The sequence below is a fragment of the Hyaena hyaena genome, unplaced genomic scaffold (assembly GCF_003009895.1).
Source record: "Hyaena hyaena isolate Hyena2069 unplaced genomic scaffold, ASM300989v1 scaffold_1, whole genome shotgun sequence".
NCBI classification, from domain to species: domain Eukaryota; kingdom Metazoa; phylum Chordata; class Mammalia; order Carnivora; family Hyaenidae; genus Hyaena; species Hyaena hyaena.
This window is the reverse complement of record NW_024080633.1, coordinates 9,731,841-9,759,441: the sequence shown is the minus strand read 5'-3', so window position 1 is coordinate 9,759,441 and position 27,601 is coordinate 9,731,841. Positions and strand designations below refer to the sequence as shown.

Here is a 27,601-nt window from a genome sequence, read left to right as displayed (position 1 = left end):
TGGTGAAGGATCCTGGCTGGGCCTCTGTGTCTCAACAGAGCTTCCCCCCTCCCCCGGGCCCGCCCCCGCAAGGGAACACCCCGCCCCAGGCCTCCTGCAACCCAACTGTCTGCTGCCCCACCCAGCACCCAGCACGGCCTCCTCCTTTGCTCACCTGCCCACCCACCAGCCAGCAGCTGTGCTCCCGAGTGAGTCCTGAGTCTCACGGGACCAGGCAGGCACCCCTTCAGCGGCGTAGCCCTATTCGCCCTTCAGAACCTCTGCGCCTCTTCCCTTTGCACACGGCCCGCTCACAAGGCTTGGACATGCACAGCCCGAGGCCTCCAGGTAAAAGCACCTCCCTCCTGACACATCGTGAGACCCTGTCCCCTCGGTCCCTCCCCTCCAGCACCATCGCCTCCTGAGGAAGCAGAAGTCAGGTGGTCACCGATGGACACGCGTGTCATCTGGAGACTCCCACCCATCTCCCTCCATGGAAGGAGCCCTGGACACAGGGTGGTCCCGGGGCAGCCATGGAGGCCTCCACTCACCTCGCTGTCTTGCGTGATCTGCACCTGCTCCCCCTGTGGCACCTGCGCGATATGGAGGTGGCCCTGTGGGATCCGCAACAAGAGAAGACACCAAGGAGCATCAGAAGAAACTCAAAGCCACAGGAAACAAGAAACGCTTTCTGAAACTTTTGTTCTTGGTTACCTGCTGACAATTCAGGACAACTAAATCCTGAATAGTACAGTAGGCACACGGTATAAGCTCACTGCACAGCCTCCTGAAATTACACTTCCAGTATGTGACACATGTAGGACATTTTATGGTAACTTAATGGAGCCTACAAAAATCTGTAGTCTTTAAATGTTACTAAACAGGCAAGCTTAAGAATGTGAAGGTCATCTGGAAAAGAAGGGAAACAGAAATTTCCCAGAAAATTAGAGTAACATTTTCTTTCAAAAATTTTTTAATGTTTATTTTTCAGAGAGACAGCATGAGCAGGGGAGGGGAGAGGGGAGACACAAAATTCAAAGCAGCTCCAGGCTCTGAGCTGTCAGCACAGAACCTGATGTGGGCCTCAAACCCATGATCCGCAAGATCATGACCTGAGCCAGAGTCTGATGCTTAACTGACTGACCCACGCAGATGCCCCTAAAACACGCTTATGTTTGTAGACACAGGCAGACAAACAACTCCTATAAATGCCAACACAGCTCAACACCACTGCACGATTTTCTCTTGCTGTCATTTTACTGTATTTGTTTTGAAATTATTCTGCAGTTCTTTCAAGAACTTTCTTACTAGTAAGGTAAGAATAATTGCCTTTGTGACTATCAACTAAACAAAGAATTCACTATTTATTTCTATTCATCATTTATAACTGTGCTATCGACCTCGTCTGCAAGATGAATAAAACCCCCTATAAAAGCATCATTAACAGGTTCCGGAAGCCGGCCCTTTCCCAGGCAGCATGCTGAGTGCAACGTCAGACGGAGGCCACCCTGATTTTCCCAGGAGAAAGCCTGGTCATGCAGCCGGGTGTGACTGGAACACCAACAATATCCCAGGGGCACGGAAATGTCCGGCTCCCTCGTGAAGTTCCCGCCCCCCTGCTCTCCCCAGCCGTAGAAGCCAAGAAGAGTCGGGAGGAATTTCTACCTGGGCAGGTGAGGCAGGGGTGCTGGCTGGCTCACTGCTGAGCTAACTGCCCACATGAACCTATACATCCAGGAGTCCAAAGGAAGCGCTTTGTGACACCTGAGGCCACTCACGAGCTTTCTCCACTGACTCCAGAAGGAAATTACTTTTTCTTCCCTCAGTAAAAGGGTGCCTGTGTTTCTGAACTGAGAAAATGATCTATGATGCATCTATAATGCCTCCCAGGAGGACAAGCAAAACCAGGGATGGTCGAACGGCCTGGCCCTCAGAGCTGACAGAGGCCACTGACGGGCAGCACATGAAGGGAAGCCACAAGAGGCCACCAACAAGGACACGTTCCCTTGGGAACTGCCCTCATTTATGAGACCCAAAAGCTGATACCCCAAACTACTACTTCTTTAAACTCGTACTGTGACCTCACCTCAAGCTACCATGGCATCACCCGGAAAGCTGGTGGTGGCCCTGCCCACTGGCCACACCCTGCCCGGCCTCCCCTCGCCTCCGTGGAGGCAGACTAGCGAGAAGGGTACATACTACTTGGACCTGTCCGTCCTCTCCGATCTGGTGGATCTGGACCTGCTGGGCGTTGGCCAGGGCGTAGTGAAGGGCCTGTGGTGGGGGCTGCGGCATCTCACTGGCGGGGGGTGGCGTGCTCATTACGGTCTCTGCGGGAAGAACAGAAGGCCTCAGTAACCAGCTGGGGACAGACCAGCCACATGCACGCCTCTGGGCTTCCTTCCCATCCCAGCCCCAGGCGCCTGCAAAGAGGAAAGGAAATTCCTCCTTCCGAGACAGTCATCAGCAGGTCCCGGTGGAGGAGCCCTGGCAGTCCGTGGAGGTCGTGAGGTCTAGGTGCCGGGGACGGGGGCTTCCGACCCTTCCGAACAGGGTCTAAGGAATGGACTATTCTGACACAGGATTCTCATCTACTTGTTTAAATGAAGTTGCTCAGGGTTTATCAGCGAAAACGAAACAGAGGAATAAAGTTAGTATTACACCCTGCTTCACACCGGTAGTAAGCAGTATTTGTTCATGGATAATTAAACTCATTACGGAAAAAAATCTCCATCCACTTGTTTAATGATATATTTCCAATAAAACTTTACTTCCTTTGTTAAATCCGAAACAAGACATTTGTGTTGATGTGTATTAATTTTAGTTGTAATGATACCTTAAGAGAATTTTCTTAAATGCTTAGAAAGAACTCAGAAAAAACATTTTGATTTTGTGCATACAATTTTTCTGCAGAGAATTACAGTGGGCAGACAGGAGGAAACGTAAACACAACAGGACGAGACTTGGTGAGACGTGGACTATTAACATGAAAGAGAAAAAAGAAAGATGTAAAATGTCTCTGAGTATATTTTTCATCTATTTTGTGGGCATTAAATTGACACAGTATATACAACTCCACTGCATACATTTTAATTTTTTTTTTAATGCTCGTTCATTTCTGAGAAAGAGAGAGACAAAGCACAAGTTAGGGAGGGGCAGGGAGAGGGGGAGACACAGAATCCGAAGCAGCTCCAGGCTCCGAGCCATCAGCACAGAGCCTGACGCAGGGCTCGAACCCACAAACTGTGAAATCATGACCTGAGCCAAGCCACCCAGGTGCCCCTCACTGAATTTAAAAAGTAACATGATGATGTCAAAATGTTAATACTTGCATTCTGTCAGAAATTGCATCCTGAATCACTGAAATCACTGAAAAGTGATTTCAAAATATAATGAAAAAATTTAGGTGTCGACGTTTTAAAATGTCCCCTTAAAAATACACAAGGAGGAATACACACTTTCCAACCTCTTAAAGATGATACATGATCAAAACATTTAAAGCCCATTCTGCAGGTTAGTAAGAACTACTTAACTAAATAGATGCTCAAATAATTCCTGCTCAAGGGGCGCCTGGGTGGCTCAGTTGGTTAAGTGTCCAACTTTGGCTCAGGTCATGATCTCACGGTTCGTGGGTTCAAGCCCCGCATCAGGCTCTGTGTGACAGCTCAGAGCCTGGAGCCTGCTTCAGATTCTGTGTCTCCCTCTCTCTCTGACCCTCCCCTACTCATGCTGTCTCTCTCTCTCTCTCTCTCAGAAATAAATAAAACATAAAAAATTTTTTAAAACATTCCTGCTCTAGTGTTAATAAAAATCAACTGATCTTGCCAGTTCTCAAATGCTCCAAAAATACAAGAAGAATGAGAACCCCAAGGTTCTAACCTAACCACAGAAGACAGGACATGTGGGTAGCATTGTAAATGGTTTCCAAACCTAAGATTCAAATTCTTGAATCTGCCAATTAATCAACAGCTCCCTATAATTATACAAAAGGCTGCTCCAAGAGCCCCCCTCTGCGTCCAGAGGAGAGAGAGCTGCACACACAGATGGGCAGGCATTGGACTGTTAAGAGCTGTTTCTTTGCAGCTCTAAAATATTGGGCACTGCAGACACCCTCCTGAGGCCTTCAACTCACTGACGAGGCCTGCAGGGAGTGCGCTGGGCTGCAGTTTAAACCGTGAAATGCTACCATCTTTAACTTAAGCACTTACAAAGGTCTATACAGTGTTGCCAGGTGGGACAGTGCAATACAAATGTTTTACTAAATGGGTATTTTATGAATTCATTGACACTAGTGATCGTATGGTTTGCATCCCAACGGGCAGGACTCATTCAGCTTTAAGTAAACTAGCCTTGGCTCAGAATTTCCTTTAGAGCATTTATTTGTAAGTTCCTTTTTAATCTGATAATTCAAAAGTAAATAAGACAAACCCAGCTGGGATTACTATCAATTCCAAATTAAGCCATGAATCCTGGTTTACCTGCATTTTCCTGGATTATTCTGTCACCAGAAGAGCCTTCAGTCTCAGATCCGCTGTGAGACTGAGTGTATAAACAGAGCCAGGAGAAGCGGCCAGAGTCCCTGTAGCTAACCACCCACTGTTTTTATCTAATTTTAGTCAAGTAGGCAATATAATAAAAGAGGAAACAATTACATCAACAGGAATTTCCAAAGCAATGTACTTTTTTAAAAGTTTGATAGAAGAAAACCGTGCTCTGTGTTTGTCTCAGCAGGGAGCCCTGGCTGCCCACAGCCGCGCAGGAAGCGGCCTGCGCAGGAGGCTGGTGCAGCAGCTCCAAACACACGCATTCTCGCACGCATTCTGGGGCCTCCCCGCTCGGGGACTCTGGAGTAGAACTGAGCTTATCTCCCTCCTGGGGCTTTTTAAAAGCACCACTTCGAACCCTCCTCCTCCCTGCACACGGTGGCTGGGTGCGTCCCTCCTCCAGACACCAGGCGGCAGGGACCTCCGTGGAGGTGGCAGTGTTCTCGAGGGGGCACCATGCCCACCCTCTGAGACCGGGAAGACGGGGCGGCTCTGCCCCTGCACGCAAGTGTGTGGCGCTCCTGAGAAAGGAGCCGTGGCGCGGGCCACGAAAGGTGCTGCTGGATTCTGTTGCTCTTCCAAAGCCACTGGTGTCGGCCAGCTGACGGGGTTCGCCAGACACAGTCTACTCCCAACAAGGCGTCCCACGTCCTGAGACTCCGCCTGGGGCGCGGGGGAACTAACAGCCGCTCACACGGCGGCTACTCACCACCCACGAGAAGCCGCTGGCGCCTGAGAGTTACTCAATCCCAAAGCATCTCAGAAGAAACGCGGACATATTTATGAACAAAGAAACAACTGAAGAAACTCAGTCCCAAAGAAACAATTGAAGAAACTCAGTCCCATTAAACTGACTTACTTTCATTTAGTTGAAAGAAACACTAATAACTGAAAGGGAAATAAAAAATTATAAGTGTAAAATAAGTCATCAAGTCGCCAGCCACATAACAGAAATCACATCTGAGTGGGAGGCAAAGACCACCCGAGTCTCTGATCAGGGGGTCGGAAGCAGACTCGGGGTCACCCAGCCCACCCAGCCCACCACGGGCTGGGCTCAACCCCTCGGACCCTCAAACACGGTCCAGGCCAGCCTGAGGGCACCCCATGTGCTTGTTAGAAACTTGTAGCTCCGGCCACCGCCCGGGGGTCCCGAGTCGAGGCTGTGTTGTCTCCAGAGACGGGCGCACGCCGTGTCCACAGAGAAAGCCTCATTTTGCCAGGCCTCCTGGTTCCCTTGGGACAGGCACTGAGTGCTAACCACGGGACCAGCTCCACGCTAAGCCACGCGGACCCTGGGGAAGGACCAAACCCAGCCCAGCTGACACCCGCCTCCCTGTGTCTAGGGCCTCCGTGCCTCCCTCCCACAGCCCACGGGGGCAGCTCTTCTTCAAGGAGCCACTGCTCCAGCACGTCCTACGATCACTACCTCCCTAAGTTCCCAAGACAGAATTCCTCGCTGTAACAGAAAGGCCCAGATTCCTCGCTGGGAGACCCTTCAATGCTGCCGCTCACAGAAGCATGGCTTGGGGCATCACCCGTGCGGCCACTTCCCACTGCCACGCACTGCTGGCAAGTCACTACCAAAACCACCAGAGGGAAGGTGCTGCCTGAGGTCTGCTTCGGAAAGACAAGACCCCGCAAGGACGCTGGGCGACCGGGCCCGTCACAGCAGCGCTGCGGAGCAAGAGTCCGGCTGACCCTGCCCGCTCTGCCCTGGGAGCCCGACCCCAGCCTCGGTTGGGGCCTCAGGTTCTAAGAGCCACTGCTGAAGGAGCCACTGTGGAGATTTTTTTTTTTAAATGCTTTTGTTAAAACACTTTGAGATGCGTGAGGTGAAAAACAACACTAAAGTCACGGCGGCGTTCCTAGTGAACCTTTCCCCACGGAAAAGCCAGTCTGCCAACAACACCTGAAAGGAAAGTCTAGAATGTCCCCATTCTCTTGTGGGCAAATCTAACTCAGCGCAGCGGTGATGAGCATACAACCCGGTGCTGGCCCCGGCCTTCATCTACAGCCCCCACACTGACACCAGCAACGACAACAAGCCGGCAGTGCGCTCGGTAACCTGGTGGAGGGAGGAGGCAACACAGCTGCTCGCTGCCAGGCCCGGCACAGCCCTGCGCTCTGGGAATCCCACCCCAGCCCCACAGTGGTCCTGAGACAGCTCATCCACGGGGTGTGCACGGAGCTGGGCTGGCAGTCGCCACGCTGAGGGGGAGCTGCGGGCGGCGCTGGGCCCACGCCCCGCGAGTCCCCCCCGCACCACTCAGAGGACTCGGAACAAAGCGTACCTGAAGTGCTGTACGAAGACGAGGACGGCGTTCTCCTTGAGAAGCTCTTGACGGCCAGGCTCTGGCCTCGCTGTTTTCGCCGCCAAGCTGTCCGACATTTGGAGTCGATGCTCTGTTTGATTCGATACCAGTCAGACTCCGTGATTCCGAATTTATAGAAAAGGTGACCTGGAAGCACACATCCTGGATTAAAAGATGGCGAGAGGGAGGCCATTCCTTACGTCCTGGCCGCGTGCGAGCAACATGAACACAACACGTAACCCGGGGCTGAGAGCCTCGCCGACAGGTACACCCATGATGTTATGGATTCGTGTGTTTACCGGTCATGCAGCTGACCAGTCCACAAGGCAACCAGCTGGGTGCTGGGCCCCCACAGCCCTCCAGGACACTCACACTCAACTCTGTCCACTCACACTTCACACACAGCAATCAAGGGCCCGAACGTCGAGACTGAAATCAAAGCACACGCCTCTACTGAAGCTGCGTTTCCAAGCAGCTCACTTCCTGCTGTGCCTCCGTGCCTGCAGCTGCCCCCATTCTCCCCAGGCTTGGCTCAGACTTGACCTCAGTGGCCCTGCCCTTAACCAGCCAGCCAGGCAGCCGGACCCAGAGTCCCCTGCACCTGCACCTGGTCCGGCTCTCTGACGTCTTAGAGACTGGATATTTACTGTGTCTGCTGTGCTACGAGCCCAGACCACTGTGCACACAGCACGTTCTCCAGCCCTTGAGGACTAAACGTGGTCCTAAGGCACCTAAAGACACTCCCATCACTGCCAACGTCTGAGGCTGGCTTCTGTGACTCGCTGTGCCCCTCTCTGCTCCTCGGTCACGATGAAAAGTCCCTATGGCCACATGATTCCTTGTTCCTGAGAGCCCTGCACACCGCGGGGAGTGGCATCCCCTCCCCCGCTCCTCTGCTGGCCAGAGGTACACGCAGCCTTGCCATGGTTCGTCTGGGACCCAGCAGAGCATCTTACTGACGTCCATGCTTGTCAACCACACGCATGAAAGGGCACTGTCAGAATGTGACTGGCCGGCACCAGAGTCCTCCCCGCCTCCAGGAACCTGGGGATCAGGCAGGCCACTGAGGAGCAGGTGGCAGACAGACACCCTCACTAGACATTTGACCTCTTCTCTGCCGGGACAACAGTCACCACTGGGGGAGCCACAAGAACGCTCTTCACCTGGATGACCTCTTCTCGAGCGGCTCGTGGAACTTCCCTGGTCCACAGGAAGATAAATGGATGAAATTCAAAACTTTCATAATAAGAAGATGAAGCTGAACAACTTCCTGTTTTGACTGCTAGCAGGGCTGCATTTAAACTGCCTGCTGAGAGCTTAACTGGCACCTGATCCCTAAAACTTCCTCCCATCAAGCCCACCAGGCAGAGACCATCACAACAAAGGGAGCACTTGTTTTCCTAAATTCACAGAAGTACCAAAAGTTTCTTTTCTAAGACTTCTGTGAAATGACAACCAAAATGTCTGTTATCTAGGTAAAATGGCAACAGGCACAAGAGAGAGATGATTTACGGGATCAGAAAGAAAAATAATCCAAGGTTGTTCCAGCTGCATGTTGTAGCCTCGTGCACAAAAGGAAATACACAAATGAGGTGGTAACTCCTTGCTTTCTCATTTTCAGGCCACGTCTAAAATAACCACAAACCATTAATCAATGGTAAATGAGTGGGTGCCATGTGCCATGCAAATGGCTTTAAGTTTGAGGGGCTGACTTGGAAGGTTCTGGGCTGCTTACCAACTTTGGTGACAGCTGAGAGCCCCACTACCGACCACAGTCACAGAGGAGCCGAGAACAGCAGTGCTCAGAGGGGAGAGACTGCAACCATGTGCCGCCGGGAGGCCCTTCCAGGGACGCGCTTCAGTGAAGAGGAACACCCTAAATAAAGCCCACCCTCCTGTCCCCACACTGTCACACTCAGGGAGAAATCTCCTGAATGCTGCTAGGGATTAATGACATTGTATGAAATTTTAAAAACTTGGTAATGGAAATGAATGTATACAACACATAGTGGTGTATAACATTAACATTTAAATTCCACTTTGTAAAAACCAATTTTCCAGTTCAAAACCTGGCTTACACCCTTTGGAAAAAAACACACACTCACACAGTTACACAGCACCTGTTTTTAAATTCTCTGGGGACCTCATACTACATATTCCTTCCAACAGCAAGCCCTCACAGCACCCACCCTGCCTGCCACCAGGGACGCAGCTGGGTGAGCGTCGCAGCCGTCCCCCTGCGGAGAGAGCTGGGCATGGAGAGGAAGGTGCGCCCCGAGGTGAGCGCGATTCAGGCTTTAGCTCTGCCCTCAGGGGGCTCTCAGAGGTGCTGGGAGCGGCTGCTGCCTGAAAATGCTGCTTTCTCTGACTTTCCCGGAAGCGCGCCTGTCTTTTCTGGGAGCACCGAGGAGCAACCTTAGCGTAATGAATGGTAGAAAAGACAGCACATAATGACTGATAAAGAGGTTACTTTGCGAGACGCCTGAGGGGGGTCTAGGTGGTCAAGCGTCAGGTCATGATCTATCTATCATGAGACAGAGCCCCGCGTAGCACTCTGTGCTGACAGTTTGGAGCCTGCTTGGGATTCTCCCTCTCCCTCTCTCTGACCCTCCCTGGTGGGGGCGTGCTCTCTCTCTCCCCCTGCCCCTCACTCTCTCCCCTTCTGCCCCCATAAATAAATATCTTTCACATGTGATGGTCACAAGAAAACCGCACAAAATTATAATGTCAACACACTAGCTTTGGTGCTTGGAGAAGTGTCAAGAAGAAGAGCAGTTAACATCCAGGCCTCCCTGCACCTACCCGGGTGGAGGACAGATGGCCACATACCCCCCAGGAGCATGTCCCCTGCCCTGCACAGCACCTGAGGCCCTACCCAGGAATGCGTAGGAGACCTTGGGTGAAGGTGAGCCTCCAGGCAGCCTCCAGTGCCTGCCCCAGCACGCTGGGTCCCCAGGCAGCTGTGGTGCTCATCTCCTCTGGAAGGAAGGCAACCCACCTGTCCTCTCACCATGTTGGGGTGCTGGGGGACAGTGCTCAGCAGGCAAACCCTCTCAGCCACCCCCAAAAAGATAGTCCCTCTGAGCCTGCTTCCGGTGTTTCCCTGGCCAGCTGTCTGGCTGCCACCACCCCTCCCTCAAACAATGATCTGAAGCTCCATCACCATTATGTGCCTTCCCACGTCCCGGAACGCCCATCCTGACACTGGTGATTCAAATCATAAAACCATACTCCAGCTCTCCCAACAAGGAGCCCCGCAGAGGGGCAGAGAGGCACTGTGGGAAAAGGAAACAGAGCTGGTGATCTCACGTCCTTGGTGGGTGGCGTGGGGCTTATCAGCCAGAGGAATGAAAACCACCATCGCTGCTAATGTAACCTCAAGTTCAAGGGAAAGAACAGAAGACTGAGTGCCAAAAATTTATTTCTTAAAATTAGTCTTGACTTGATAGTGACTGACCTAGAAAAACCACAGAAATCTTCAGCCTCTGAGTGAGGAAGACTGGCCACCATGCCTCTCCACACACTGTGTGTCTAGTGTCCAGGTCCCAGAGCCAGGTGGGCCCCGCTCCCCACACAGCGATGGCTCCGACTAAAGAGATGCAGGGAAGAGAGCCTGAGGGCATCCCCAAGGCCCTATGTGCGGGAGACCCGTGAGCAAGGGCCCCGACTGCTCACCTGCTCACCAAAGCTGCCTCCCAGCTCTGCACGCACTCTGGTGCCTCAGTGTTACCAAACACACGTGCCAGGGACCCCCCCAAGAAGCTGTGTAAGACACCACATTCGATTACCAAGTTCCAAGGAACCCAAGCCCTATGCACTGTGAAGTGTCCCCCAAAATCCATGTCCTTCCCAGAACCTCGGAATGTGACCTCCCCTGGAAACGCGGTCGTCGCGGATGGGATCACGAGGTACAGTGTGCTCTAGTCCCACAGGACCGGCATCCTGACAAAGAGAGGAGACGAGCACATCCACAGAGAGGACACGGGAAGTGACAGGAGCCGCCACCAGAGGCCCCGGCTTCCAGCCTCCGAGGCGGACAGAGAGTGAGCCCCTGCTGCTCTGAGCCCCCAGTGCGTGGTGCGCCGAGACGGCCGCCCCAGGATGCCCCAGAGCGGCATCAGGGAAGGACCAGGGAAGCACAGCTGAGCTCACGGAGGCAAGCGCCCACCAGCCTCTGCGTCACGGCTGTGCTGTCACAAAACACTGCCTTCCCTCGGCGCGGCTGCTGGGACAGAACAGGGGGATGTCACCATCTGTGACACAGGACTCTACTGTGTGCCAAGCGGGGGTCAGACCACTTCCCTAAGTGCCCGGGGGCCCACGGGGACCTCGCCTCCACGCCAGCAGGCTTCACTGACACCTTCAGAGGTCTGCGACTGTCCTTCCAACATGTGCTTTCACTGCATTTCTAGCAACTCACAGGGAGGAGCCACTTGCTCTACCACACAGCCCAGGTAGAGGCTTAGCGAGCCGCAACGATGAACTGTACGAACGAAAGCCATATTCACAATTCGAGGGGAAAAAAGCAACTGCTAGCGTTCTTAGCTGAGAATCCCTCATGAAAACGTTCTGAACGTCCACAGTTAGGGTAACATGCTATTTGTGCACAGAACACACGAGCATTATGGAGAGGTTACCCGAGTCTGGGGGAGCCCACCAATCCTTGGGAGCCCTAAAGAAGCCGCACCCCGAAAAGCATGTGTTTCTCATGGAAAAACTACTTCTCTCTCTTTTATGCACTACTTCTCTCTCTCAAAAACCCGCATTCCCTCATTAGAAAGGCAGTTCTCAGAAACACGGCCTCTGTACGTTTCAGAATTCCTTTTCCCCAGAGAAAGAAAGGGAGGAAAACATTTCTGTTGACAAACAAAAAGGAGAAATTTAAATGAGAATCCTCCCCGTGATGACTACACTGGGTGGCAGCAGGTTTCCCATTCTGGAAGCTGCGAGCGAGGCTCCCTGGGCTCTACAGGAACCTGGAGACAGAGGCTGACATGACAAAGCCACCACGCTGCTCTGGCCACTCTGCGCTCAGCAGTCCCATCTGCTTGGTCACCTGTTGTGTTTTGGTTATGGTGCAACAATTAAAACTGTCCCCAAGGAAGAAAAGGCCAACAACTATTTTTAACACCTCAAAATCACATCTAGAAGTTCACACTGAGAGGGCCCCTCATCCTGCAAACAGCTTCTGGCAGTGAGTCCAGGATGGGGCTGCGAGGAGTGTGTGAGGGAGCACGCAGGACTGGCCCAGAGCTATGCAGTCAACACTCTGGAATCCTGACTCAAACCCAGCCTGGCTGTGGCCTGGCTAAGCGGAGGGGAAGCCCAGGCTTCGAGCAGCCACAGACGTGACGGATGAGTGGGAGGGCGTGGGCGACGAGACTAGGCGCCCTGCTCCCCCACCCATCCGCTCCTTGACCTCCACCCAGGCCCCCGACACCCTGCTTCCAAATGCGGATGCCGACCTCACCTGCTAGAGACACGCGTGATGGAGCCGGGTTCTCCCAAGTGCCGCGTCCCACCTGACCGCCTCTGCCTGGCGAGGACGCTGCAGCCCGCCCACAGCGAAGGCGCGGCCGCTCCAGGGTCTGCAGGGCTCCAGGCCTCGACCCTGCGCCCTTCCTGCTCCTCTGGGTGGGAAGCTGGGAACATGGGGTGCACGTGGCGGATGGCGGCCCCGAGCTCAGAGCTGTGGTTAGACAGCAGGTCCCAGCTTAGTTCCACAGGACTCCTAGCCAGCTCTCTCAACAGGGGCCTTATCAGAGGGAGGGAAGGAGTCGGCGAGCGCAGGCCAGCTGTTCCGGGACAGCTGTGGACAGTCCACCGCAACTCTAGCAATTTCTTTCTGAAAAGATACTCCTTCCTTCTTTGCAAGTCACATGGGGAAAACAGCAAACACACGTACTTGGAATTCCTCCACTCTAAGGACACCCAGAGCCACCCCCCACCCCCTACCCCCAGGCCCGGGAAAGAAACAGAGCAAGCGTGGCCGCTTACACGAAGCTGCTGTCTGCAGCAGCTCTCTGCCAGCCCCCCGACAGCCCAGCACCCCAGAACTCTTCCCCGGGCCTCACAGGAACACACAGGAGACACTGGAGGCCCAGTCTCCTGCCCAAACACTCAGGGCCCCCAACACTTGGCTTCAAAGCAAACACAACCCTTGTGCTGGCAACTCAGAAGTTTCTGATGGTAAACCAGTCACGTGCTGCACAGAAACTGGGCGATCTTCCACGCAGGCGGTGACATCGGGGACCTCTGGGCCTCACTGAGCCAAACCCTGCTCATGTCTCCAGAGACCCTGGAGTCGATCTGCTCTCCCTGCCGCAGACTCGGGCCGAACCCCCACGCCAATCTCCCAACACAGCCCTGTCAGGACACCGTCCTTCTGCAGTCTCCCGGAAGGTCACCATGCCTAGACCCTCCCCCTCCTGTCCCTAGAGGGGTCTGTGCACAGGGCGCCCACACTCCCTGGACTGATGCTCCGAGGAGCATCTCCAAATGAGAGGCAACCACCTTCCAGCCTCAGGTCCTGGGAGCACTGTCAGCTCCCCATGGGAAGAGCAGCCTGCCACCCAGAGGCCACTGTGCCCGTGCAGCCCTGGGCCTGGTCCAGACCATGCACGGAGCCTCTTCATCAGGGCCTCCCCTTCCAACTCCATAACACTGTCAGGGCCGTGGCCATTTACAAACACCTGACCGCACGTAGAGCCATAGGGAATCAGGGACGACTTCTCCCTCTTCTTCCCAAACCTACCACTCTGGGCACTATGGGTCATGGGGTCACACAGCACCCCACAGCATCCTGTCAATGCGCCAGTGCGAGTTCTCAGGCTGCACACACAGCATGTGCCCAGAGACCGGATGGTGCAGGCACACTGGAGGGTCTCGGTCGGCATCACGCTCCAGAGCAGAGACTGGCAGACGGCAGCAGCCCAGCCCCTGCTGTTGAAAAATAGTGTCTTGTTGGAACACAGCCAGGCCTATCTGTTCACATTCTGTCTACGGCCACTTGCAGGGCTGAGCAGCTCCAAGAGACCCTGGGGCCCACAGAGCCTGGCCCTCAGGAAAAGTCCGCCATCATCCATGAACTGGCCTGTCCCCACCTTGGGGGCTGATGTCAGCTGGTTACACGTACAGTCTCTCAGAAGAGCATCCAGGGGGATTCTCGGGATCTGTTATGGACACCACTAGCGGGTCAGACAGGAGAGGCAAAAAGCAGGGGGCCAAGAAATGGGGACACCACGATGATGAGCCACTGTAGTGTAAGAGGGACCTGGGTTCTGTTTCCTAGTGTCTTCCAGGAAGATCTACAGTCAGGAGAAAATGTTCAATTTAAATCTAAAGTACAAGAGAACATGTAAAACCGTACCTGCTATTTTTACGACTACGGAAAAAGTCTATTTCTCTCTGTCCCCAACAGAAGGTTCGTGGATCAATGTCAGAGTTTCCTGTGACAAAAAAGGCTTCCTGTCCCAACAGGAAGATGTCCCATCAGAGTGGAACAGTACCCTTCCTTGGTCTGAGAGAGTGAGCTCCGGGTAACTCACTCACTCTCCCCTTTGTTGGAGGAGACTTAAATTTGACATTCAAGCACAGTGACCCTCCAGAACCTAGGTCTCACATGTGGATACCCAGCCCTTCTGTTCGAAGTCTCGTGTCTTTCTGCTTCATTTCGCATCTGTATCATAAGCCACGCCAGTGCCACCCGGAGTCGGGCAGACTCTGTGGAGTGGACAAGCCCAAGGGTGAGAGGCAAGCGAGAGTTGCCGAGAAGGATATGGGCCACCTGCACCCCTTAAATGTCACCAACAGTATACAGGGGTCACTGATTTGAGCATGGGGCACTCTTCAAGGAGAAGGAGAATCACACAGGCTGTGAGGTTATCGGGACCAGTATTATGAGACCTGCTAGCTACAGTCGGGAGGTCAGCCCATAAACAGCCCTCTTGGAAAGAGAGGAAGCAGACAGCACCCTGCTCATGCCACTGGGAAGCCAGGGAAAGGCCGCAGTCAGCAGAGGATGGGGAAGGCTCTAGCTCTGCTCCTCTCCAGGCCTCAGGAATGGCCTGAGGACCAGTGAGGTCAGGGTCTGAGAGGCCCATGTCCGCCATGTCCTTCCCATGGGCAGGCACCACAATATTTACTCAAGGAGATGCTCCATCCGGAAGTTCCTCTCCCGGCTCTATGACTAGTGCCAAGGCCAGCATCCTCTCCAACCCAACAGTGTGGGTCCAGACTCGGTCCCGAAATACTACCTTGTAGGACCCACCCTCAGCCAGACCCTTCCCACGACCAGGCAACAGCGGAAGTGAGCAGAAGAGAGAGGCCACACTTACACCGGATCCCGTAGATGGTGAGGGGGTCGAGCTGCTTCTTGCCGTGCTTGCCCTGGCCCGAGAGGTTGGACACGGCCTGCACCTCCCGATGGAAGAGGTAGTCTAGCAGTGTCAGTGCCATCTTCTCGGCAGTGCGGCAGTTGGTGCTGATGTGCAGCATGTCGGACGGTATGATGGCGCAGCGCACCCGCATTTCAGGGTTGTTCTCGTCGCCCAGCCAGGTGCCATTGGGGTAGTCCTCTGCGAGAGGCACAAGAGTCTCACATAAGGTCACGAACCCAAAGTACCCTGCGCTCAACCCAAAAACACTCAAGATCCTTCGTGGGGGCTGCTGGCAAACCGCTCTCCTAATTCTGAGGCATGGCCGAGAGCGCTGGGCGACCCCCGGTCACCAAGGACAGTGGTGTGGACACCTACTCTGACAAACAGAAACCAGTGTATCATTCCCAAAAGAGCTGCCTTGGTTTCCAGGGATCCATCTCAGAGAGACAGACGTCATCACACTGCCACCTGTTAATACCCCGCTGCTTTCCAGACGGGCTTCCAGGGGGCTATACTTGCCTCGTGAGCTCAGTTAAAAGCACACAGAATGCAGAGCGCCAGGCACCGTCAGCCAGTCTGCAGCCAGGGAGACAGGGCTGCCCACAGCCCTTGCGAATCTGGTGACAGAAGGCCCCGCAGTGTCGGCCGAGGGTGCCGCCCAGACCCCACACCGGGGCCTCAGTGTCTGGAAGAGGGGACATCAAGCAAGCTCCAGCTTCAAACTGATTCTCTCCACAACTGCCACAAGGGAGAACTTCACCAACAACTTCTAAACACTGTGTTTTCAGTCTGTTGGCATTAGGAAGGGCAGCAAACAAGAGTGGTCTCAAGAGGGTGAACGTCGGGGATCGTGAGGGGGGCTCCCTCGGCTTCCAGCAGTAGGACAGCCACCCAGGGCGCATCTGCCTCTGGGGCGCTGAGAATCCACACACCGCCCTGCAAGTGCTCTGAGAAGCCACGTGGAAGCCAGGCACATCCCATGTGAGACAAAGGACTTGCCTGGCCAGCTCGGCTGGACGAAGGGCTCCAGGGCTGTGCAACCGGCCTGTACTCTCCTCCTCACCGCAGAGCCCTTCCCTGAGGACTCAGGGCTCCCCTGTCCTGCTCTGTGACCTCCCCGACCCCCACCCCACTCCCTTCCCACCTCTGACCTCCTAGCAGTGAACCTGGAAGTCTGCAAATGGAAAGCACCTTCTTCTGACCTCCTATTCAGAGCACTGTGACCTTTTTCCTTTCCTTGGGGAAACTTCTTCCCTGTCACACGTTTTCCTTAACACTGAAAAATGCACCATTTGTGATCTTAAAATCTCCAAGACACAAAGAAAAGCCCCAAGTCTCCCTTGACTTCAGGAGCAGGGTACACGGGAGGAGCAGGGCCTGGTGCCTGGCGAGCTACAGGTCTCTGGGACCTGGGTACCCAAGGGGCTGCCTGCTCTGCTGACACTTGACCTCTGGCCCCAGCAGACCTGACACCTTGAACACATGTGGAAACAGGCACTGCTCTACACGGTGTCAGATGCTCTGGCTACCTCTGGACTCAGATGCTCACACCCAGGCCAGCTACCCGGTCTAGCTGCCTAGTCTTCCCTCCGCCCGTTCCCCATGGGACAGAGCTCTGGGAAGAAGGGTTCCAGGAGCAGCAGACGGCAGAGCCCCTGGGCTCCTGTGCAAGTGATTCGTCTTTGCCTCTGCGAACTGAAAACCAGTACGCGCGCCAGACTTGGGCTTTCTCAAGGGTAGCGGGAAATGCAAACACCCAGAGCTCAGTGTTCACGGGGGTGGAGGAGGACCGGCCACCACGATGACGGTGAGACAGGCACACAGCTCACAGAGAGAGAAGGGGTGGGCCACAGGGTGGCTAGCTCCCCCTCTCATCTGGGAAAAACCTCGCTACCGCCACGCACCAGAGGCCGATCCAGCTCCGTCTGGGATAAGGGGAAGATTCCATGGGGTAGCGAGCAGCCTCTCAGCCAGCCTGGCTTCTGAGCTAGAACCTTAGCAAGAAGGGATGGCTTTGCTCAACCGCAGATCCCTTCTGGTCGACGTCAGAGTGACCTCGTCTGCAGGTGAAAGGGCACCGTGACTGTCAAAGAAACGTCAGCTCAAAGGAGCCTCCACTTTTGGCAGAAGAAATCTCCAGTTATGAGCCAAACTGCTTGGAAACCTGACAGCTTTCCAGACCAGCTCTTCTAACACTGACATAGAAGCTAGCAAAGGTATGAGAGAGCCCCTGCATAAACTGGCCACCATGGGATGGCAGGGACCTTAACAGGGAGACCGAAACCTCTCTCTGGGGGCCTGGGATAGAAGAGGGACACCAGCTCTCTGTCAAGTGGGCCGTAAGCCATGTCACAGCCACGGTTATCACTGCTTTAAGATTTCTCATGAGCTTTATTTTGAAATGTGTTTACATTCCGACCTCCCGGAACAGAAGACGTCCCCACGAAGGGCAGCCAGCCCCGCCTTGCTTTGCCAAAGGCCTGGAGCAGAGCAAATGGAGAGTCGGTCTGTGACTCATGCATCCACCCGGCCCCTTCATGGGGAGTGTCTCCCAGCTGAGCTCCTGAACCAGGTGTGCACCGGCACCCGGCGAGGCTCAGCAGTCCTATAAAGATGCCCGCGTCACCACCAGGGGCCAACTGGCGGCTGGGAGCATCGCTGAGGGTGGCTGAGGCGAGGCTCCTGGCTTTAGCTGAGAGCAGAAGACAAATCACAAATTTTCTTTCTGGAAATGAGACTAAGAAATGAGTAAGCACTGTCATTTCTCAGAAACATCTATGGTTTACAGGTGAAGAAGTGATGCCTGAGAGCACGTGCTCCGTAGATACACACTTCTGAACATCACTCAGCTATTATTACATTTGGCCTACGTACAGAAAAAGAGGCTGGGCACGTGATCTGTGTGCAGATGGGATGGGACTTGGGGGCTGTCTTGAGGTCACATCTGAAATGCCATAAAGGCTCCAACTTCTAGAATATTTACTATCTACAAATCCTTACTGGGCAACTCCACGCCTGGCATGGAGTCTAACGGTCAAGACTGAAACCCTCAGCGAATCCTGTCGTGATTACACCACAGAGTGGAAGGACTTCCCCCACCCGCAGCAGGCAAGATACAAAGTGAAGAGGGGAAGGAGGGAGGGAGGACAGAGGTGTGGGGTGACCCAGTGTTGCTGAGAACTGACAGACAGGAGATGTTGGGGGTGGAAAGGATGACAGAAGGACCCATCTGGCCACTGATGGGGCTACTCAGCAGTCTAAGAACATGTCTCAGTATAGGACCTATGGTGTTGAAACCTTCTGCGGCACCCGGGTGGCTCAGTCAGCTAAGCGTCCAACTTGATGTCGGCTCACATCGTGATCTCTTGTGAGTTCAAGCCTGAAATCTGGCTGTGCACTGACAGTGCAGAGCCTGCTTGGGATTCTCTCTCTCCCTCTCTCTGTTCTTCCCCAGCTTGTGCGCAGTCTCTCTCTCTCTCTCTCTAAATAAACTTTAAAAAAAGAATCCTTCCACGTTGCAAGCCCTTGCTGCTGACTTAACTGTGATACCGTCAAACCCAAAGTAGTGTCTAGTAACCTACGAATTTGAACAGAAACCCCGTGAGCCCACGGGAAAGGGTGGCGGCATCCTGAGCCATGAGGGTTACAGAGTCACGCTGCACCTGCCTCCCAGACCACCATGGGCACTGCAGGTGGGCTGGCACAAGGCCCTAACTGCCAACACTGCCCAAGATCACTGCAGCCTCTCTCGGAAGTAACGTAACTGTGCTGAGCTAACACCCCGTGTTTACGTAATGTCACTAAAGCAATGTAATCGCTGGATAAGAGCTCAGTGTTGTCTTCCAAACAGCGACCAACACCTTGTCAAGCTGATACTGAGACCATGTGCCTGGAATGCACAGGACACGACTTGGTCAGGGACAAGCAGCTTAGGTCTCTGCAAACACCCCCTGGAGCGCAGCGCCTACTCGAGCCCTGAGAACCAGCTTCCTTCCAGGCTGCCCTGCACACCCTACCCGCCTCTCTGCCCCCATCCCAGGGAAGTGTCTTCTTCCACCAAAGCCATGACGTCTACGCTGTGAGGCCTCCCACTGGCACCACAGCCCCATGAATCAGAAGCCCGTTAGCATGGGGGCCTCTGCACCCGCCTGCCTGTGCCAGGAGCACCTCACCTTGTCCAAAACCTGTACTCTGGCCCTGACACCAAGAGAAAAGGCCATTCTTCCAAACGGCAACAAATGGACAGCCTCATGGTTCCAGAACAACAGAGACAAACACCAGCAAACTGACTCTGTGACAGATGTGTAAATCCAAGTATTTTCAAAGAGATTCCATTATCCGAAAACAAAATACGATGCTAAATGAGCAAACAAATTTACACTTGAAAGTTAAGCCACCTCATTTTTTTCATGTCAAACGTGATTAATCATCGGTAAGACTGATTCATCAGCAGTTAAGTCTGTCCTCAGCGACTGGTCTCTGCTAAGAGTGCCGCAGAAGAGAACATTGAAGGGCATGAGCTCACCGAGGACGCCAGCGCCAGCGGGTGAATCGCGACACAGGGGACAGTGTCCTCACCACGCCCTCACAGGAAGCTGGCTTCCGTGTCCAGCCAGGGCTCCCTGCTGATGCCGGTCTACCGCCAAAAATGCCTGTCCTCTGTGGCAAGCACATGGGCTTCTGGAAGTGTTACCAGAATATTACAGAGAATGAAAGATGTCAGTTTAAATTCCTCTGGAAAGCAGTATGGAGGCTCCTCAAAAAAATTAAAACTAGAACTACCCTACAACCCAGCAATTGCACTACTAGGTATTTATCCAAGGGATACAGGTGTGCTGTGTCGAAAGGGCACAGGCACCCCAATGATTATAGCAGCTCTATCGACAATAGCCCAAGTATGGAAAGAGCCCAAATGTCCACTGGCAGATGAATGGATAAGGAAGAGGTGGTATATATGGTATATATACAGCGGAGTATTACTCGGCAATCAGAAAGAATGAAATCTTGCCATCTGCAAATAGACGGATGGAACTGGAGAATGTTATGCTAAGCAAAATTAGTCAGGGAAAGGTAAATATCCTATGGCTTTACTCATATGAGGAATTTAAGATATAAAACAGATGAACATAAGGAAAGGGAAGCAAAAATAATATAAAAACTAGGGGAGGGGGACAAAACCTAAGAGATTCTTAAATACGGAGAACAAACAGGGCTGTTGGAGGGGTTGTGGGAGGGGGATGGGCTAAATGGGTGAGAAGCGTCAAGGAGGACTTGTTGGAATGAGCACCGGATGTTATATATAGAGAATCTACTCTTGCAATCACTGTTGCACTATATGCAAACTTGAATATACATTAAAAAATAAATTAATTATTTTAAAGCTTAAAAATAGGGGTGCCTGGGTGGCTCAGTTGGTTAAGCGCTGACTTCGGCTCATGATCTCACGGTTCATGGGTTCAAGCCCCACGTTGGGCTCTGTGCTGACAGCCAGCTCAGAGACTGGAGCCTGTTTCAGATTCTGTCTCCCTTTCTCTCTGACCCTCCCCTGCTCACGCTCTCTCTCAGAAATAAATAAAAACATAAAAAAATTTTTTAATAAAGTATGAAAATTTAAAAATTAAAGATACACAATACCAAGAATATTACTAAACTTGGACATTTGAAAAATTCCTATAGTATTATTTCAAGAAATTATGCTTCTCCCCCCAAAGGTAAATTACTCTAAAAAATGAATTTCCCTTATCCCCCAGCCTCCTAGAACTCCTGAAAACAACAGTTTAAATTTCTTACGTAACACAGGAACTTAACCAGAAACTTTATTCCAATCAAACATCTCAAAAATTTTTAGAAGGCATCTTATGACCTATTTACAAACTATCCGTCCCTAACGTCACCAGTCACCCTGGGAGCCCCAGAGGAAAGAAGTCAAGCCCAGTAGACAAGAAACAGCCCAAGTCCCGCTGCCCAACAAAGGATGACAAATCACTGCTACGGAAGCAGGGGACCCACCCCGGTGGGAGAAAGGACCCCCAGGCTCCACCGTCACCATCTGTGGTCGTCCGGACACAGACGAGCAGCACCTACGTGGCCCCCGGCAAGGAGAGAAGACGCCAGAGATGCTCCAGGCCCCGGCCTTCACAGGGTCACAGCAGCTGACCGGCTGGCTCAGTCCCGCTCCCCTTGGAAATACCCAGCCCTAACCCACTTCCAGCTTGGAAGCAAGAACCCAGTCTGGCCCCAGCTTCTCACCAGGATAATGAATCAGGTCCTTCAAATAGAAAACAAGATGAAACATCCTTTCACATAAATATTTGAAAAATTCACCTTTTAACAATTCATAAAGGATTTAGTTTGCCAAAACAGCCTGGTCAGTTTGGGCATCTGAAATGATAAAAAAATTCTACTGGCTCTATTTAAAAACTAGCAGATTATGAGCAAAGTAAACTTGTCTTCTATTCCTAGGATTTAAACCCTCAATGAAATTAGCTGGCACTTCTGCAAAGTCTAACATAATGAAAAACTTTGAGCAGTAACTTGCATTTTCTTACCATTAAAACACTTAAGTACAGGGGCGCCTGGGTGGCTCAGATCATGATCTTGCAGCTCATGGGTTCAAGCCCCACGTCGGGCTCTGTGCTGACAGCTCAGAGCCTGGAGCCTGTTTCAGATTCTGTATCTCCCTCTCTCTCTGACCCTCCCCTGCTCACACTGTCTCTTTGTCTCTCAGAAATAAATAAAACATTAAAAATTAAAAAAAAAATAAAACACTTAAGTACAAATATTTGTTCTGTGGTTCTCCTTCAGCTTCAGGAAGATGAACAGAAGCAAGCACCAAGCTGCAAGTGGCTGCCACGTTCTCAGCCGGCTGAGAACGCCCACCATTCTGGCATTCGACACAGTTAACTTTGTACCCGGAGAGAGATGAGGCCACCTGGTGTCACACTCCGTCTCAACACTCACTGGCACACATGTGTACAGACTTGCCCCAGACCACGACATGACTCCCTCCAGGGACAGCAGTGAGCCTTGCTGAACTCACTGCATGCCCAGGGCCCAGGCCTAAATACATCTCTCTTCCCAGACGGCACGGACCCAGCATCCACCACGTGCCAGGACTTCACTGGCCCAACTACAGCTCAGGGGCTCTCTGCTGAGAATGTCGCTACACATATCTGCACGTGACCTCAAAGTGGCAGGGGAGAGGTACAGTCTAGGAGGCTACCAGCCACTCCAAATGCCATCTCACTCCAGCCAAGCCTCACTCACCACCTCACCTCTTTCTAAAGACAGTGTGGTTCTGTTCATGGTGTCCTGCCTGTCAGCCACAAAAAACAGCTCAGTCATGGTGTCTCATGTATCTGCAGCACCGAGGGAGGGAAGGGCAAGGGAGCAGCTGCCCACCTCCTGTGAACACGCTGCTCGGGCCCACTTGTGGGTCCTGGTGATGCTCCCAGAGGCCCCACACCCTCACTGGTCAGTTCTCCATCGTCATGAGAAGTTAATGCTACTCCAAGGACCGTGAACAAATGAAAGAAGGCAACACTCCAAGACTTACCAGGGGCTCCGGGGTTTCTCAAAGACACGGGGCACAACGCCAGTTCCACAACGCAGCAAACCTCACATCAACCTCGCTCCAAGTCAGCCTCCACCATCTCCGGCCAGGTCTTCAGGGAACAGACTGCTGGTCACAACTAGTGTCAGGCTATATTTTTCCCCTCTATACCAAAACCTAACTTTCATCTTGCTTCTGTAAAGACCTGCCCAAACTTGATAAATTTCAAAAGCAACATACTGCGGAAGACACGGCCCAAACAGGAGCGCATTGGGGCAGATACTCAGAGGCCTCGGGGCCTAACGCACCCAAGGTAAATGCGTACAGAGCTCACAGGGCAGGGAGTCACAGCCAGGGCCTGGCAGCTTCTAGGCTGCACCACTACACACAGATGTCACGGCTCAAGTGTTTCCACAGACAGGACCAGACGGACTGGACCCGCAAATAATGAATTCTCTCACTTGCGGGGGAGGCCGAGAGTCCCATGTGCGATACAGGGAACGTGTGTGATTGCTGTGCCGCCTAGAACCACCTGTCCCACAGAAAAATCACATGCCAGGCAGGATATTCCAGGATCCTGGAGCCTCCTTTTATTTACATAAAAATAAAGTTACACTCATCACAACATGTCAGCTCTGACCATCTGCTAACTTCTTTGAATGTGACATATAGATATTTTAAAGGAATTTTTGTCCCCACCACATATCAGTGGAAATTTAACAAACACCTGGGGCTGAGAAGAGAAACAAGAACAAAAGAGAGGGAGAGCCATGGCAGGCCCTGACCTGTGGGGATGGCCGCGCACAGAGAGGGCAGCAGTGGATGCCAGGTGGCCCCCAACAGGCCGTCCTTGCTGCAAAACCAAGGGTTTTATTAATCACGTGGAACAGAAGTGGAGGATTTTCAAATCCATAAAACTGACATCACAAACTACAAACTGGAGATTTCAATTTAGAAATGGTACATTCTACAATTTTCTTTCAAAAATGCTCTTCTGGAGTAGACTATTTTAGCAGTGACCGTGCCCTCAGAGCTAAAGAACAGCGCTGTTACACCAGAGAGAGCGACACAGCGTCGTGCAGCACAGAAAATGCACACCCAGGCAGAAGCCCCAAGGGCTTCTGCAAATCTAAAAAGGACCAATTAGAAAGAGTTGCCAGAGGCCTCTGAGCATCTGCCCTAATGTGCCCTGGGCTCCGAAGCGACAGGACCATGCTGTCCGGTCCTGTGTTCAGAGGCTGCGGGGCCAGAGTCCCATTAGGGAAAGTGAGGATCAATACTTCCCAAATGGTATTAAGTCCACATCCAGGCCGATCGGCCTACTGCCTTCCCCAGCTCTCACCTCACCTCCTGGCTCTTACCACCTGAGCACCAGGAGCCCAGGGTGCCTCCCTCAGAGACCCCAGGAGCCCAGCACTCACACCTCTCCGGTGGCCCTGACTGCCTGGCACACCCAACTCCCCGTGTCCCCCTCTTGAGCCAGACACTTCCTGGAGCCAACATCATCAGCCTTTGGAGCGAGGATGAGCCCAGGAAGAAGGGCTGCTGCTTTTAAAATGGACTGATAGGGTGCAGCTCTCTCGGTGCCGTCGTGGGGAGCGGGGGCGGTGAGGACAGAGTGACCTGGCACGCAGGTTCTGGCCACTCTCAGAGAGCAGCCCCGGGCACGAGCTGACCAAGGTTTCCGAAGATGCACTCTGCCGGGCCGGCAGGCTCCGAGCACCGGGTCGCTCGCAGTCCTTACAACTTGGCACCAACTTCCAAATCCTCGTAAATTCAGGTGCTTACAATCTGATTGTGCCTCTGTTCACGTGTGTCACCTCGAATGAGCGCTGACAACACTCTAACCTCTGACCAACCTGAAAGGACTGCGGACCCCCCACCATTCTGGCGTTGGACACAGTTAACTTTGTACTGGTTGCCCAAACAACCAGGCTCATTTGGGAGTGATGTGACATCTGTAAACTATAAAAAGACTGACAAGTTGAGGTTTAGAGGGCTGAGTTGCACACAGGACACTAAGGAAAGGGACAAACAAACGGCCTCTGGCACAAGAGCCACGATGAGCACGTGGCACAGAAAGCACACGAGCGCACTGCCGACTGAGCAGCAAGGCCGCTGACTCAGGCCACCCGGCCCCACTTAGCACAAGTCATCACGAGCTCAACCACGACTGCAGCAGAGATGAAGGGCGCCTCAGTCCTTTGCCACGAAGGAGAGGGAACCACCGGGCACAGACGGGGTGTTTCCAGTCAGTGTCACACGCCTCCCATTCCGGAATGCAGGGAGAGTTGCTGAGACAACCTCCCCTCGCGGCCACCTTGCCCTGGCCTGCCACGCTCAAGGACACAGTGGCATTCTTCATTAACCTCGCTGTGCGGTCACCAACCTGTCTGCAATCCCACTCTTCTTAGGAGCCCATTTATGATCCCCAAAAAGATGTTTTTTAATGTTATGACATCATAAAGAATGTGTTTAAAAAAAGTTTCTGTAAAATAAATTATGTAAACAGATTCTCAAGAAACGTTTTTGGCTTTACTTCCTTCTTCACATATGCAGGCTGCTGCTCTGTGAACACGGCAATCCGTACCAATCATGTTTCACGGCCCCGGGCGCCATCACCTTCCCACTGCCGTGACTGACAACCTTCCCCAAATTAACTGCTCCTGCCAGATGTTATCCTGCTACCCCCCACCAAGTACATCACAGAGATTTGCCACATAAGTCGTGTTACTGACTGGACTTTAGAACATTCATGAGGCCGATTTCCGACAATAATTCAATTATGACTCAAGTACAATCCCTCCCCATTAAAACTGAGTATCCAACATCTTCTAAGTAGGATTACTCAAGGTTTGTAAGAATTCTCAAATGCACAGACAGCAAGAACTTAAACTCTTTATTAAGAAATCACTAAATCTGGAGCACCTGGGTGGCTCAGTCAGTTTAGCATCCAACTCTTGATCTCAGCTCAGGTCATGATCTTGCAGTTCATGAGTTTGAGCCCCCCGTCAGGCTCTGGGCTGACAGCACAGAGCCTTCCTGAGATTCTCTCTACCTCTCCCCTGCTCATGCTGTTTTTCTCTCTCCTTCTCAAAATAAATAAATAAATGTTATAAATAAATAGATCAAATCTATGGTAATTAAATTAAATCTCAGTTTAATTTAAAATACATTTTTTAAGGTTTTTTATTTATTTCTGAGAAAGAAAGAGAGACAGCATGAGCAAGGGAGGGCCAGAAAGAGAGGGGGAGACAGAATCAGAAGCAAACTCCAGGCTCTGAGCTAGCAGTCAGCACAGAGCCCGACGCGGGGCTTGAACCCACGAACTGTGAGATCATGACCTGAGCCAAAGTCAGAGGCTTAACCGACTGAGCCACCCAGGTGCCCCTAAAATACATTTTTAAATGTTTATTTTTGAGAGAGAGAGGCAGAGAGAGAAGAAGGGAGACACAGAATCTGAAGCAGGCTCAGGCTCTGAGCTGTTAGCACAGAGCTTGATGCAAGAGCACAGAGCTTGATGCAAGGCTCAAACCCATAAACCCTGAGATCATGACGTGAGCTGAAGTCAGATGCTTAACTGACTGGGCCCCCCCAGGTGCCCTGATCTCAGTTTTTTAATAGGCAGTCCCTAAACTCTGTTTCTCCTCTGTTTCCTGCTCTGCTGTCCCAATCCTCACAATTTACGTCAGAGGTGAGCAAAACTTTGAGAAAAACACTGTTTTCAACGTTTCAGATATGGTAACTGGTCTCACAGGAAAATCTTTACTTGGTAAATCTACATCATCATTTTAGGAAACCTACAACGCAGTTTTAGTCAAAATCAACAAGTGAGACGTAAAGCAGAAAACCTCACAGCTTACCAGCAAACAAAGCCCAGACTATAGAGGCCGGTAACGCTGCCCCGAGTGCCTGCACCGGCCTGCCCCCCACTGGCCTGACCCCCCTGGCCTGCCCACCGGCCTGCCCCCCACCGGCCTGCTCCCCGTGCTGTAGGGGCCACGTGTGCAGCCCACGTCAGCCACAGACGCAGGACCAGGGCAGCAGCCGGCCGTGAGGACTGTGGCAGGAGAGCAGGGGACGGGACGCGGTGTGGGGGAAACAGGTGCAGGTGCGGGCACCCGCCAAGCAGCTCCCTCCGTCTCTCGTGGGAGGTGGCAGAGCCCCCCTCTGGGCACCGATGTCTGGCCCCTAGCAGGGATGTGGAGAGACCTCTGTTCAAAGGCCGTGGCAGCTCCTGGTTACAGAAGCACAGCAGTGTGCCATGAGAAAGCCTCCGGAAACCGCCTGAACATGCATGAGTGCGGGAGGGCCCTGTGCTGCAGTGGAGGAGAGCACTGTAAGTCACAGCATTTCTGTTCACACAGAAAAGCCCACAGGATTTACCGAGACCTCAGGATATGAAATTCCGAGTTATTTCCACCGTCTTCTACCACATTTTAAAAACAGTAAACACGCACAGATCTTCCTCAACTTAGGATGGGGTTATGTCCCAAAATACCTACCGTAGGTCTGGAAACATTTTAAGTCAGAAATGTACTTAACGCCCCTAACCTACCAAACATCACGCCCTAGCCCGGCCTGACTCTGCTCACAGCACTCACGGTAGCCTGCCGCTGGGCGGAATCATCTCACCATGATCTCACGCAGATCACCATGCGTGAAACCACTCACGGAATGCACGCACCAAGCGCACCAACACTGCTAAAGGTGACGGAATGGCTGCAGGGTGCAGCGTGGCTGACCTCACGATCGTGGTGCCCCGCGCCAGGAGGGAGGATGGGACTGCACACCGCTGGCCGGGAAAAGAGCCAAACTCAAAATTCGAAGCACAGT

General features: G+C 52.7%; 1 protein-coding gene across 6 annotated transcripts in view; it reads right to left on the bottom strand.

The window, feature by feature from the left end:
- The window catches only part of LOC120226268 (BTG3 associated nuclear protein), an 87,046-nt gene that overhangs the window by 33,861 nt on the left and 25,584 nt on the right, over positions 1-27,601 (bottom strand). For 4 of the 6 annotated variants that reach the window (XM_039224478.1, XM_039224604.1, XM_039224726.1 and 1 more), the window contains 4 exons: positions 15,172-15,411; positions 6,815-6,982; positions 2,179-2,309; positions 531-602 (listed from right to left, as the gene is read on the bottom strand). In XM_039224478.1, coding sequence (XP_039080409.1) covers positions 531-602; positions 2,179-2,309; positions 6,815-6,982; positions 15,172-15,411 — 611 coding nt within the window. The remainder of the gene's footprint in view (positions 1-530; positions 603-2,178; positions 2,310-6,814; positions 6,983-15,171; positions 15,412-27,601) is intronic. The other 2 variants (XM_039224546.1, XM_039224671.1) reach the window with 1 other exon arrangement.